The sequence below is a fragment of the Pongo pygmaeus genome, chromosome 2 (assembly GCF_028885625.2).
Source record: "Pongo pygmaeus isolate AG05252 chromosome 2, NHGRI_mPonPyg2-v2.0_pri, whole genome shotgun sequence".
In the NCBI taxonomy this organism is placed as follows: Eukaryota; Metazoa; Chordata; class Mammalia; order Primates; family Hominidae; genus Pongo; species Pongo pygmaeus.
In genome coordinates this window covers 139,135,326-139,150,559 of record NC_085930.1, presented here as the reverse complement: position 1 = coordinate 139,150,559, position 15,234 = coordinate 139,135,326, and the positions used below count along the sequence as shown (strand labels likewise).

Genomic DNA, 15,234 nt, shown 5'->3' with positions numbered 1-15,234 from the left:
TATGAATCACCTGGAGATCTTGCTGGAATGCAGATTCTGATCCAGTAGACTTGGAATGGAGCCCAGAGACTCTGCATTTCTGACAAGCTCTCAGGTCATGCTGGTGCTCCTAGTTCAAGGACCACTAGCTATACTATGATTAGCTAGCACTGTGGCCATCCAAAGCCATGAAAAACAAGGTGCTTGTAGATCAATTTATGTCATACTAGAAAAACTTTTTGTATTGCAGAAATACCAGCAACTGAGAGGACAAAAGATAATTTGAGTTGTTTACTAGTCTATTCTTATGATATCCATCATTCTGGACTCTTACCTATTCTTTGAAAGAGATTACAAATAGTCCTCTTGTGAGCCAGTCCTCTGCACAGCTATTGTTCCCATCACAGGAGGTGAGAACTTCCTTATCATCAGCAGCCTTTGTGTGGAGGGCAACTGCTAGTTATTGCAGGATTTACAATCCAAATTCATCTTGGGAAGTAGAACCTGTGGAGAAGAAGAGAGAGAGGCCAACAGGATTTTACCCAGGCTCAGCAAGACAGGGTTTATTCATTCATCCCTTCCTCTATGAATAAAAATAGGTGTTGAACGTCTATTAAGTTCCTAGTGTTCCACAAAGTGAGACAGTCTAGGGTTTTCAAGGTGGATAATGCACATCTAGAGAAGAAATTTGGTTAAAAGAAAATCCCAGGGTTCTGGGGCTGGATCTCTGGTAATCTTGCAGTGGGAGAGGTGTTCTGCAAGTACAAACAGGTTACTCTAGAAAGATGGAAAAGTGTTCCAATTTAGGGAGGCTTACTGGAGCTGCACAAACTTTCAACTGTGCCTATTCAAATTTTCACCCCCACTGCTTACACTCAGATAAGATTTAAAAATTAGGTTTGAAATGTCAACTGCAGTTTTCCAGAGATATCACAGGATTCTTAGTCATCTGTAATTCTGACCAGCTGTTCTACAGCATATTTTCTCATGTCACGTAAGGCTGCAGTGGGTTGGCCATGGGTCATTTCTGCATAGAACTCTGAAAAATGGGTGCTTAATGCATATATCATGGCTCCTTTTTGAGGGCATGCAGTTTTGCTTATAGATCATCCCATATTCCAATTGGATGTTGTGGAATGGTTCAAGATTTTTTTTTAATTTGCTATTTTTAAAGGCTTTTTTTAAAAAGGCACTTCAGCCACTCACCACACTTGCTGTGGTCTCAAATTCCCAATCACACTGGCCTCCATGCAAGCCAATTTCTCCACTTGCCTTAGTGCACAGACACACAGCTCTTTCTAGCTTTTGTTTTCTCATCATTGTTCATGCCAGTTCCCCTCACTGCCTTCAAACCAAACCATATTTATCCTTCAAGGCGAGTTCGTTCACTCATTCATCAAATCTTTATTGCGTGACTTTTAAGTGCCAGGCACCATCCTGGGTACTGGGAGCACAGCGATAAACAAGATGGAGAAGCTCACTTCAGTGCCTCTTGGGGATATTGATAAATGAATGGGCCATTATAACTCTCCCTAATGAGGGCCCAGAGGGAGAGATCCAGGTACTAGGAGAATATACAGTGTATATTCTAACTGTATATGCAATCCCAACCCCACTGTATGGAAGGTATTCTTAAGCAGGTGACAGCCAGCATGGAAGAATCAATAGGAGGTAGAGAGTGGAAGAGATTCCTTGCAGTGAGAACAGATTGGGCTGGAAAGGTGAGCAAAGGTCAGATTAGAAACTGACCTATAGAAACTCCTTCTAAGGCATGAAAGGATTTTTCATTGTTATTATGAAGAAACTGGAAGGAAAGCATTGTGAGCCTTTAAGTGGGGACCTGGTGTGAATCCCATTTATTCTTTGAAGTCTTCTTCAATTATTTAAATCCCAGGTGATTTTTTTTTTCCTTCTTTGATTTCCAAAGCAATTACTGACTGTACTTAGCAGCCTGACTCTGAATTCATGCACTGCATTTTTATTAACCTATGTTCATTCTCTGATGTTGGTTGTTGACATTTTGTGCCCACAGCGCACATTCAGGTGTTATGTTTTTTGCTTGAATGCCCAAAATTTACTTATTTATTTACGTATTTATTTTTTTGAGACATAGTATTGCTCTGTCACCCATGCTGGAGTGCAGTGGCGCGATCTCGGCCAGGATGGTCTATCACCATGTTAGCCAGGATGGTCTCTATCTCCTGACCTTGTGATCCGCCCGCCTCAGCCTCCCAAAGTGCTGGGATTATAGGCGTGAGCCACCGCGCCCAGCCCCAAAATTTATTTAAAGCTCCCTGTATTTACAGTGTAATTGCTCCTCCAATGAAACAATGCCACTTAATATCACCCATCTTATCTCTTATGTGCATCAAATTGTGCTGTGCTCTATGCAACCTCAAATGACCAGACATAAAATTTTTACACTGTTGGTGGGACTGTAAACTAGTTCAACCATTGTGGAAGTCAGTGTGGCAATTCCTCAGGGATCTAGAACTAGAAATACCATTTGACCCAGCCATCCCATTACTGGGTATATACCCAAAGGATTATAAAACATGCTGCTATAAAGACACATGCACACATATGTTTATTGCGGCACTATTCACAATAGCAAAGACTTGGAACCAACCCAAATGTCCAACAATGATAGACTGGATTAAGAAAATATGGCACACATATACCATGGAATACTATGCAGCCATAAAAAAGGATGAGTTCATGTCCTTTGTAGGGACATGGATGAAGCTGGAAACCATCATTCTCAGCAAACTATCGCAAGGACAAAAAACCAAACACTGCATGTTCTCACTCATAGGTGGGAATTGAACAATGAGAACACTTGGACACAGGAAGGGGAACATCACACACTGGGGCCTGTTGTGGGGTGGGGGGAGGGGGGAGGGATAGCACTAGGAGATATACTTAATGTTAAATGACGAGTTAATGGGTGCAGCACACCAACATGGCACATGTATGCATATGTAACAAACCTGCACATTGTGCACATGTACCCTAAAACTTAAAGTATAATAAAAAAAGAAAAAAAAATTAATTTCATACATTGATCAACATTATGTGGCATATCAGTGAAGGGGACAAGTTTCCCAGGTGCTCAATGTTCAAGAAGAACCATTATCTCAGAAGGTTACCTAACTCTAATGACCTTGACTTAGTGCAAACTCCTCAAGGTCAAGTAGAGTTATCTAATTAAAAAAAAAAAATCCCTCTCAATTCCTAACATAGTCCTGGATGTAGCACAAGGATTTACTTGAATTTTGCATTTTTATTACTTAATTTACTCTTTTAAATTATGAAATGTCAGGCACTGAAATATGTAGAGAATAATAGTAAGGAATGTACATCTTTTCCATCATCCAGCTTAAGAAATAAAACATTATGATGATAATTGGACCCCCACTTTACCTCTTACCACTGAAAGATAACCACTGTCTTGAATCTGGTGTTTGTCATCCCCACATATGCCTTTGTGTTTTCACTCCAGTTGTCAGTGGCCATAAACATTATGTGGTATTGCTTCTTGGGTTTTAAAATGTATAAGTGATGTCATAATGTATCCATCTGCAACTCTTTCTGGTTCAATATTATCTTTGAGGTTTGTCTCTATTTGTAGATACAGCTCCAGTTTATCAATTTAGCTGCTCTATCGTATGCTATTGTATGAGTAGACCACATTAGGATGTTCATGTTGGCTTCAGCTCCTCTCTAAAACACACAGCGCTGCAGTGAACATGTTTGTATTTGGTTCCTGGCGTATATATGTGAGAGCTTCTCACACATAGCTGTAGAGATCTAGAAGTGCGATTGCTGGGTTTTAGGATATGTGTATCATCCATCTAACTAGATATTGCTACAGTGCTGTTTAAACAATTTACACCCCCATCAGCAGAGGGTGAGTTCCTGTGGCTTCACATTCTTGATAATCATGTCATTTTCAGATTTAGGTATCTGATGTATTCTTCATGCATATGTTTACACACACACACACACATGCACACACACACCTACACATATCAGGGTTCTTAGGGGAAAACAAAACTTTACTAAATGAGTAGAGTTGAATATGGAACTTCCCAGAGAGCAATAAATGGTTACTATAAAAATCTCAGCAACTTATAATTAATTGGATTATTTTTAAATTATGCAAATAACAACAGTAAGGTTAAGGAAAATTATATGGGAAAAGTACAAAATAGCCTATGATATTATCCCATTAACATAGTCATTTCATTTTTTAATATAATAGATGCTCATAGACTTGGTAATTACTTGTTGCCTTAGCCAAACTGAATGATTTTTAAAACTAATTCACTGTTGGCTAACTTTACATTTTATGTAAATGTTCCAAATATATTTAGTCGTCTACTGGTGTTCTATTAGGGTTGAGTTAGACTGTAGTTAAATAATAATGAACAGAACAAACTTCAAAGTCAGACTTGTTTTTATTTTAGAAATTATCTCTTGCTACATTGTAATTCCCAAGAACATCTCTGGTCATATAGAGTATCTGTGCTTTTCCATAATTCTTTTGCTGCAAAAATGCAGTATACACAAAGCAAAGCATGCCAAAATATAAACAAAAGATTACAGCACAAAATATGGTTCATAAAATTAGCCTCTTATCACTTTTTTCTTTTTCACCAGTTCCATTCTTTTGCCAATGTCCTGGTGAAGAGAAAGCATTAACTATGGGTCATAGCAGCCCGACACGTGGGTTTTAGAAGACAATCACTGCTAGATGAAATGTTAGGGTCATCCCAGAACTGATGACATGGGCATGGCTTTCCAGTTTTAAGAATTAGTAGAAGATATTCCTAGGAAATTCCAATTCTAAATGCTTTTAGAGGAGTCCAATCTGAGATATAGATGTGATGAAAATAATAACAATCTTTTCCAGGCAGATACATCATCAAAATCAATGCCTGAACTGTGCAGAGCTTTCAAAGAAAAGTTAACTCTTATAGGTCGGTTTCCCCAGTTCTCAGGAGAAATGAAATCATTCCTGGTTTGTCAGGTCTTCTTACTGATGTCTTCACTCCGAAAATTCTTCTCCTCAGATTGGAGATGGAGAACAAATTTAGCATGCTATTAGCCAATTGTTTTTGTGAAAAGTCCCTGTCATTTACCACGCTACCTCTAATAGATGATTATACATTCTGGTTAGAACCACATGGGATTATACATGTCAGTGGAGCTATCTTCTTTTCTCCTATGATGATCTTGTGTCTTCATCATCTGCAAAATATAAAAATATTCACTGCCTTTAATGTCATTGTATTTATTCAAAATGTTCCTCCAGGGCCTACTCCTTTATATGCCACATATAAAACAAACACAATATTTTTGTCATTTTCAATGGTCAAAATAGGAGTCCAGCTCAGGGTGACGTGATAATAGATATAAATGAGCAATGTATAAGGAGAATCATAGACATAATTCTTCCTGGAAGAATGTTGGTACATTAATGATTTCACATTCCATGCTTAGCAAATTAGTGGCTGGTATTATTAAACAGGTGCTTGAAGGGGTGTGCAATAGACAATATCAAGGTTTTGCCCAGAATCCCTCTAATCTTTCTTTTTTAACATTAATTTCTAGGACAATATTCCTTCGTTTTCTGTCTTCCCCTTCTTGGCGTCCCTCCCCAACAATTGCCATGTGAGCTTTTGCTTCCAACATCAGCACCTATTATTCTTTGAGGACTGCTGTTAGCTACTTGACCTGCTTTAACTACATGCACTATGAGAACCTGGAGTTTACATTCCTCTCGACAGCAGCTCTTGACCAATCAATAACCTAGGAGGAAGTAAGAAAGCCCAACTTTCTCTTTATCCAATTTGCCAGTCTGTGTCTTTTAATTGGGGCATTTAGCCTGCTTTACATTTAAGGTTAATATTGTTATGTGTGAATTTGATCCTGTCATTATGATGCTAGCTGGTTATTTTGCCCATTAGTTGACATAGGTTCTTCATAGTGTTGATGGTCTTTACAATTTGTTATGTTTTTTGCAGCGGCTGGTACTGTTTTTTTCTTTCCATATTTAGTGCTTCCTTTAGGAGCTCTTGTAAGGCAGGCCTGGTGGTGACAAAATCTCTCAGCATTTTCTTGTCTGTTAAGGATTTTATTTCTCCTTGGCTTATAAAGCTTAGTTTGGCTAGATATGAAATTCTGGGTTGAAATTCTTTTCTTTAAGAATGTTGAATATTGGCCCCCACTCTCTTCTGGCTTGTAGGGTTTCTGCAGAGAGATCTGCTGTTAGTCTGATGGGCTTCCCTTTGTGGGTAACCCAACTTTTCTCTCTGGCTGCCCTTAACATTTTTTCCTTCATTTCAACCTTGGTGAACTGATAAGCAACTTCAGCAAAGTCTCAGGATACAAAATCAATGTGCAAAAATCACAAGCATTTCTTTACACCAACAATAGGCAAGCAGAGAGCCAAATCATGAATGAACTCACTTTCACAATTGCTACAAAGAGAAAAAGATACCTAAGAATACAACTTACAAGGGATGTGAAGGACGTCTTCAAGGAGAACTACAAACCACTGCTCAAGGAAATAAGAGAGAAGACAAACAAATGGAAAAACATTGCATGCTCAGGGATAGGAAGAATCAATATTGTGAAAATGGCCATACTGACCAAAGTAATTTATAGATTCAATGCTATCCCCATCAAGCTACCATTGCCTTTCTTCACAGAATTAGAAAAAAACTGCTTTAAATTTCATATGAAACAAAAAAGAGCCCAAATAGCCAATACAACACTAAGCAAAAAGAACAAAGCTGAAGGCATCATGCTGCCTGACTTCAAACTATACTACAAGGCTACAGTAACCAAAACAGCATGGTATTGGTATCAACACAGATATATAGACCAATGGAACAGAACAGAGGCCTCAGAAATAATGCCATGCATCTACAACCATCTGATCTTTGACAAACCTGACAAAAACAAGCAATGGGGAAAGGATCTCCTATTCATTAAATGGTGTTGGAAAACTGGCTAGCCATATGCAGAAAACTGAAACTGGACCCTTTCCTTACACTTTATACAACAATTAACTCAAGATGGATTAAAGATTTAAATGTAAGACCTAAAACCAGAAAAACCCTAGAAGAAAACCTAGGCAATACCATTCAGGACATAGGCATGGGAAAAGACTTCATGACTAAAACACCAAAAGCAATGGCAACAAAAGCCAAAACTGACAAATGGGATCTAATTAAACTAAAGAGCTTCTACACAGCAAAAGAAACTATCATCAGAGTGAACAGGCAACCTACGGAATGGGAGAAAATTTTTGCAATCTATCCATCTGACAAAGGGCTAATATCTAGAATCTATGAGGAACTTAAACAAATTTACAATAAAAAAAAAACCCCATTAAAAAGTAGGCAAAGGATATGAACAGACACTTCTCAAAAGAAGACATTTATGCAGCCAACAAACAAATGAAAAAAAGGCTCATCATCACTGATCATTAGAGAAATGCAAATCAAAACCACAATGAGATACCATCTCACGCCAGTTAGAATGGTGATCATTAAAAAGTTAGGAAGCAACAGATGCTGGTGAGGATGTGGAGAAATAGGGACGCTTTTACACTGTTGGTGGGAGTGTAATTAGTTGAATCATTGTGGAAGACAGTGTGGCGATTCCTCAAGGATCTAGAACCAGAAATACCATTTGATCCAGCAATCCCATTACTGGGTATATTCCCAAAGGATTATAAATCATTCTACTATAAAGACACATGCACACATATATTTACTGCAGCACTATTCACAATAGCAAAGACTTAGAACCAACCCAAATGCCCATCAATGATAGATTGGATAAAGAAAATGTGGCACATATATACCATGGAATACTATGCAGCCATAAAAATGAGTTCATGTCTTTGCAGGGACATGGATGAAGCTGGAAACCATCATTCTCAGCAAACTAACACAGGAACAGAAAACCAAACACCACATGTTCCCACTCATAAGTTGGAGCTGAACAATGAGAACACATGGACACAGGGAGGGGAACATCACACACTGGGGCTTGTCGGGGGGTGGGGGGCAAAGGGAGTGATAGCATTAGGAGAAATACTTAATGTAGATGACGGGTTGATGGGTGTGGCAAACCACCATGGCACGTGTATACCTATGTAACAAACCTGCACATTTTATACATGTATCCCAGAACTTAAAGGATTAAAAAAAAAGAAAAAAGAAAAAAAAAGAAAGCCTAACTCTCTTGCCTCAGCTCAGGAAATCTCTGCAGCCTAATTTAGATGCCTGCGCTTCCTTGAAGGATCAGGCTTAAGCTGCCCTCTATGGGACTTCGCCTGAGATGACACCCTTACTTGCCTTCCACTCCTTCCTTGTCTTGCTTCCTTCCTTACTGGTTCTCCTGTGAGCACTCCCTCAGTAACTCACATCCACAGAAAATCTCAGCTCTGGGTTGGCTTCAGGGGAAGCTGGTCCAAAACAGAATCTTAGAGAGGCTCCAGCCTAGTTGTCTTTTAAAATTTTTGCTTACAGCCACACCTCAAAGGAAAACAAAACACCTACTTCTTGCCTTGGACATTTTAAATATCTATTTTTTTCATTATGAGTTTAAGTGGTTGAAAAAGACGTTAAGTTGTGTCATATTATAAAAACTGACATTTAAAAATAAAACCTTAACATCTCTCTCTTAACTTATCCAACAGAGTCCACCATTATTTACTAAAAATATATGCAAACATGCTCATGTTTAAATGTCAGATAGTTTATAGTGTTCATTTCTCTCCTTAAATTTGTATTTCCCTTCCACTTTCCCCATAGAATTTCATTCTAACTCTAATATGTTTATATGCTTTAAAATATTTCATTTGCCTAATCATAATTCTCTGCAAAAATATATATATTTAAGTGTATGTTCTTATTTTCTATGATGATAAGCTTCTACATATTAACACTTTTTAAAGATGAATTATCATTAGAATTTATCAAAACAACATATATATTTAAATTTTGGTAATTCTATTAAGACAAAAAGTAAACATTTTTGTTCAAAATACATTTATTAATAAAATGGATAGTTTTTCCCTGTTTTTTTTACATATTACTGTTTTTGCTAGGTAAGGCAAGATTTAATATCAGAATTGATAGAATTATTAATATCTATTGTTATATATTTAAGCACTGATAAATATTATTTACATCGATGGATCTTGAAGTTTTATCAGAGCAATGTCAAACAATTATTTGACTTTTTTCTGAATCATATCCCAAAAATCACCCAGTAATCTTTCAAAAAGTTTTAGAAAAGAATCAGTTATCCAGTCATTTAGATGACATTTTCTAATTTCTGGGAAATATTGTTTAAAAAGTGCCTTACCAAATGGCTATTAATTATACCTGTTACTCTTTTACTGAGAGGCACTGTATTTATCTTGAAAAACTAAAATGTTTGGAAAAGTTTAATATTGCTAAATTAAGCACACTTGACACATATTATTAGTATATTTTTTGATAAAATATTTTAATCATCTTTTCTGTATGTTTTTACTTCAGAATTTTGAAGCTTCAATTTAGTTCATTCACTTTATGGGAAATGTTCCCCATGTAGCCTAATTGGAAGAACTGGTCTTTATTGTAAAAGCCAATCCACACATGCTCTGCCTTTGAAAGAGTCTAATCTCATCTCTCAGTTGAAATAATTACGGTATTGGGGGTTCCTGTAATGATATCTTACTATGATTCTCTTCCAAGATAGGCTGATAGCTCTTGCCATAGTGGGTTTTTGTTTGTTTTCTGTTTTGTGGTTTTTGTTTGTTTTTTTGTTGTTGTTTGTTTTTGTTTTTGTTTTGCCTGAAAAAAGAATGCTTGCTCTCTGTTTTAGTCCATTTAGGCTGCTATAACAAACTACCATAAACTGGGTGGCTTATAAACAACAGCAATCTATTTCTCTCAGTTCCGGAGGCTGGGAAAGCTTGTGATCAATGCAATGGCCCATTCGGCATCTAGTGAGGGACCTGCTTTCTGGTTCAAATGTGGTGCCTTTTCACTAAATTCTCACATGGTGGAAGAGAAGAGGAGTCCCTTTGTGTCCTTTATTATAAGGACACTGATCCCATTCATAAGGGATCCACCCCCACAACTTAATCACAAATATCCTACTTCCTAATACCATGATCTTGGGGGTTAGGACATCAACATACTAACTTTGGGGGAACACAAACATTCAGGCCATAGCATTACTCATCAACATTTCTCCAATACACTCTCTGTTTGTTCTCATGGAAATCCCAGTCAGGAGATATACACCCTTTCACAATAGTTGGGAAATGGGAGGGGCCAGATTACAAAATGAAATTTATCATCATTGCTATCACCCTCACTCCATGATACACCTGAATTCAAAACATCCTAACATGAGTTCAAATACCCCATTTCTAGCAACACACTTCTTCCTTAACAGAAGTATGTACAGGATGGAAAAGATTTGAAGCCTTACTTGGGTTTATGGTGCTTTGATTAAAGAAGGACTACAGATAGAGTATTTTTAAATGACTCCTGGTTTGACAATCCCCACTGCACCCCACCACAAATATCTCCCTAGAGGGGTTTTACATCTGGGGCAAAGCACCACAGTTAGATTCAGAATGGCTGAGAGATGTGCCATTTTGTGTGTGTGAACTGGGGGATGTTTTTAAAAGGGGATGCAGAAAAGGATGCCCTTCTGTGATTCCTTAGACACAAATACATTCTCAGGTAGATGGAGCCTTTTAAGACTAGCTTTTGAAATCCATGCATTGGAAAATCTTTGTGTGTCACCCAGTATGTGTACCCCAGTATAAAAAACACTGGCTTCGTCCAAGCTTTTCATTACACCGAGAAGAAAGTTTAGGACCAGAGCAATCAGGTGACTTCTCAAGATCATAAAGCCAGTTAGCGACAGAACTAAAACTAGCACTACGGTGTTCTTTTCACCATAACCACTAGCTCTGATATCATTTGTTATCATCACTGTCATCAACATGATCACAATTTTAAATAGCAGCTAACATTTATGAAGCTTTTACTCTATGCTAAGAGCTGTTTGAAGCACTTCATATTCATTTACTGCTTACATTAGCCAATGTCATAGGTTATATTATTATCCCCATTTTGCAGGTGAGGAAATGGAAGCCCAGAGAGGCAATGTGACATGCCCAAGATCACATGACCAGTAATTGCAGAAATAGGATTCAAATTTACAGCTGGCTCCAGTATTAACTCTTTCAACTCCTGTTTCCTGAAGTGTTTTCTACAAAATACTAGCCCTATAAAATGCTGTTAAAAGTTTCTGTGGCCAAATTGGTTTGATTATAGCTGTTTTCTCAGAATATTAATAGAATTTAATATTCCATTAAAGACAATAAAAAGTCCTGCAGAAAAACCCATATCTACTTATCAGTGATTTCTAGAGAAATGATTTTTTTTCCCAAATACTTATTAATATCCAATGAAAGGACCCCTATTAAAGAAGTCTGATTTAGACTTGATATTTATAATATTAGGTCAGTGGTTCTCAACCTCTGGAGGCTCTACCTCCAGAATTTCTGATTTGGTAGATCTAGGGTACAATCCAAGCATCTGCATTTCTAATGAGTTCCCAGACAATGCTGATGTGGCTGGTCCAGGGATCATACTTTGAGAAACACTACAGTTGATATTGGAAAAATAAATAAGAAACAAGCCTTGGGTTTGGCATAAAGAAAAAAAGATACAGTTCCACTTAAAAATATATACATTAAATTCTTGAAAATGTACTTTATAATGAGCAAACAGAAAATCTGTCCTTTTAGTAGAAACATATAATGAAAATATCAAACAAATGGACAGGTGAAAAGAAAAGTTCAACCTCTTTAGGAAAACAAAAGATGAACAAAACAACATAAAGTGATAATTTGATACAATGGATTTATATTTTTAATTGTCAAATAGATGATCAAACTTAGATAATTTAAATAAGGATAATACTAGTTGATTATATTCCAGGCATAGTGTGTACTTTGAGCTTTATATGCATCATCTTCAACTTTTCAACAACTCAGAGATAGACTGTATTATTTCTGTTTCATGGCCTAACTTTAAGGTAAACTTATGTTCTATAAACATAGAGTATGAACCAGTATGATGAAAGTACTGGATTAATTACTGAATTCTTAGGTAAGATGCTTCAGATGTCTGTAGCTTCCATTTCCTTATCTGCAAAAAGACAAAGTACAACTCAGTGATTTCCAGTCATTAAGCTTTCATGAGTGCAAGAAAAAGTCAAGCTGATATTTTCTGAAGAGACTCAGATTGGCTTCAGGGAGCAGGGCTGGCCAAATATAACTAACCCAAGCTGTTGGCTAGAGATCTGTGAGAAAAAGAATTAAAGACATCACCTATTTCTAGATGTATAACATATCATTACAATAGAAAAAATGCAGAAAACTTTTGGAGAAAATAATGAAGAATAATAACAAACAACAAAGATGCACACTTGATGATAATCCTTTTGATTCTACCAACCTTATTATTTTCAGCAGCAAATCACCTTGAGATATCTAAAGCTGTCTAACAGGAATGATTCAACCAGGATTTATAGCAGTGTTTTGCAAACTTGAATGCACATTGAAATCACCTGAGAGCTTCAAAAAACAAAACAAAACAAAAAACAAAAGAACTGATGCCTGTGTCTTACGTGTAGAGAATGTGAGTTAATTGATATGGGGCATGGGCTAGACTTTGGACTTTTCAAAAAATAACTAGGTGATTCTAATGTATAGACAAGCTTGGGAACCACCAATTTACAGGGTTCTTTCCTGTGAGTAATTTTTAATTATATCCGCTGCTATAAACCGAAATGCGTCTCTTGCCCACAAATTTATATAGTGAAGCCCTAACCCCATGTGACTGTATTGAAGATAGGGCCCTTAAGGAGGCATTTAAGGTTAAACGAGGTCATAAGGGTGAAGCCCTGATTTTACGGAACCATTACCCCTATAAAAAGAGAAAGAGACACAAAGATCCTCTTTCTATCACGTGAGGACAAGGAGAGGAGGCAGCTATTTGCAAGCCGGGAAGACAGCCCTCATCAAAAACCTTATAGGCTGGCACCTTGCTTGGGCTTCCAGCCTCCACAACTATGAGAAAATAAATCAATGTTATTTAAGCCACCCAGTCTATGGTCTTTGTTATGGCAGTCCAAGTAAACTAATATACCTCCTCTTCAACCCACACTTTCTGTTTCTGATCTACTCCTTATTCCTTCCTCCAGATGTTGGAAAAGCATAACTGAATCAGAAATTACCAAAACAGAGTCACTAGCAAGGCACTAAACCTCTTTGAGCCTCAGTTTCTCCATCTGTGTACTAGAGATATTAATTCTTGTCTCTCACACAAGGGTTTTAAAGGGAATCCAACAAGATCATGGGTATGAAATTACCTCACAGACAGTACAGCTATTCACATGAGCAAGCTGTGTCTGGTACTCACCACTTTCTCTTACTCAGCCTTCCTCCCTTTCAATCACCCATTTGATTTCTCATTTGTGCCCCTTCCTTAATTTCACCTGCCCAGTATGTCTCCTGTCCACTGGGTCACCAGGCATTTGACCTCACTCCAACTCCCTGGCTGTCACATATTTCTCCTTTAGAACAGGTCTGCTGGTGAGAAGTTCTCTTAATTTTCCTTCATCCGAGAATGCCTTTATTTTCTCTTTATTCCAGAGGGAGAGGGATATCTTTATTGGATATAAAATTCTGTGTCCATAGTTCTTTTCTTTCAGCACATTAAAGAGAAAAAAAAGAAGTTGTTCCACTGTCTTCTAGCCTCTGTGATTTCTGATGAGAAATCTACAGTCATTTGAGTTGTTCCCTTATTTTGTCTCATAGTTTTTCCTTAGCTGCTTCAATATTTTTTTTTCTTTATCCTTGGTTTTCAGCAGTTTGATTATGATGTGTCTGAATTTTTTTTTAGCTTTTAAAATTTGTAAATTTATATCTTTTACCAATTTGGGGGGATTTTTGGTCATTATTTCCTAAAAGGTTTTTTTCTGCATGAATCTTTCTACTTCCCTTATGGAATTCTAGTGAAACAAATGTTAGACCCTCTGATACTCAACAAGTGTCCAAGGTTCTGTTCGCCTTTTTCTCAATCTTTTCTCTCTTCAGTTTGTATAATTGTATCATTAATCTTTCTTCAAGTTCATTGACTCTTTTTCTTTTCTTTTCTTTTCTTTTCTTTTTTTTTTTTTTTTTTTTGGAGACATGGTCTTATGCTCTGTTGCCCAGACTGGGGTGCAGCAGCATGATCATAGCTCACTACAGCCTTGACCTTTGGGGTTCAAGCAATTATCCCACCTCACTCACCTGAGTAGCTGGGACTATGTACAAGTGCATGACACCACATCCGACTAATTTGTTGTTGTTGAGATGGGGTCTCACCATGTTGCTCAGGCTGGTCTCAAAATCCTGGGCTCAAGTGATCTATTCACCTCAGCTTCCCAAAGTGCCAGAATTGCAGGTGTGAGCCACTGCACTCAGCCTCTCACTGATTCTTTCTTCTCTCATCATCACTCTGCTATTAAGCTCATCCAGTGAATGTTTTAAAATTTTAGATATTGTAATTTTTACTTCTAAAATTTCCTTTGGGTTCTTTTTTGTGATCTCTATTTCTCTGCTTGAAAATGTCTATCTTTCCATTCATTTCAAGTTATTTACCTTTACCTATAGAGCATACTTATAATAGCTACTTTAATGTCTTTAATCATTGCAACATTAGAGTCACCTTGAGGTTGGCATTTCTTGGTTGTCTTTTTCTCTGAGAATTGTTCACATCTCCTGGTTCTCTGTATGTTGCATAATTTTGGATTGTATCCTGAACATTTTGAATATTATGTTGCTTAGACTCTAAGTCCTGTTATGATTCCCTGTAGAATATTTTTGTTTTAGCAGGCAATCATCTCAGGTTCAGCATGCAAGTGCTGTCTGATTGTCTGTGAGTAGCAGTTACAGTTTAGTTTCTAAGGCTTTTGCTATCCTTTTTAAGGTCTTTCTCATACATGCACAGTTTCGGGAAGAGTCTGAGACTTATATAGGTCCCCTAATTACAAGTAGAGTATTCCTTTGTTCAGCTCTCTTCTCCCTAAGGTTACCCACACATGCTGGCCCACAAGGTTTTCTTTTCCAGTTTCTCTGGCCAGAAATGTGACAGACTGCCACGGTTACTA

At 37.3% G+C, this 15,234-nt stretch overlaps 1 protein-coding gene across 2 annotated transcripts in view; it reads right to left on the bottom strand.

Moving 5' to 3' along the window:
* Positions 1 to 4,420: 4,420 nt before the first annotated feature.
* The window catches only part of COL6A5 (collagen type VI alpha 5 chain), a 148,016-nt gene continuing 137,202 nt past the window's right edge, over positions 4,421 to 15,234 (bottom strand). The window contains exon 41 of one of the 2 annotated variants that reach the window (XM_054483243.1): positions 4,421 to 5,232. In XM_054483243.1, coding sequence (XP_054339218.1) covers positions 5,207 to 5,232 — 26 coding nt within the window. In that variant the 3' untranslated portion in view covers positions 4,421 to 5,206. Of the gene's footprint in view, positions 5,233 to 12,195; positions 12,225 to 15,234 lie in introns of those variants that run through there. The other variant, XM_054483244.1, reaches the window with a different exon arrangement.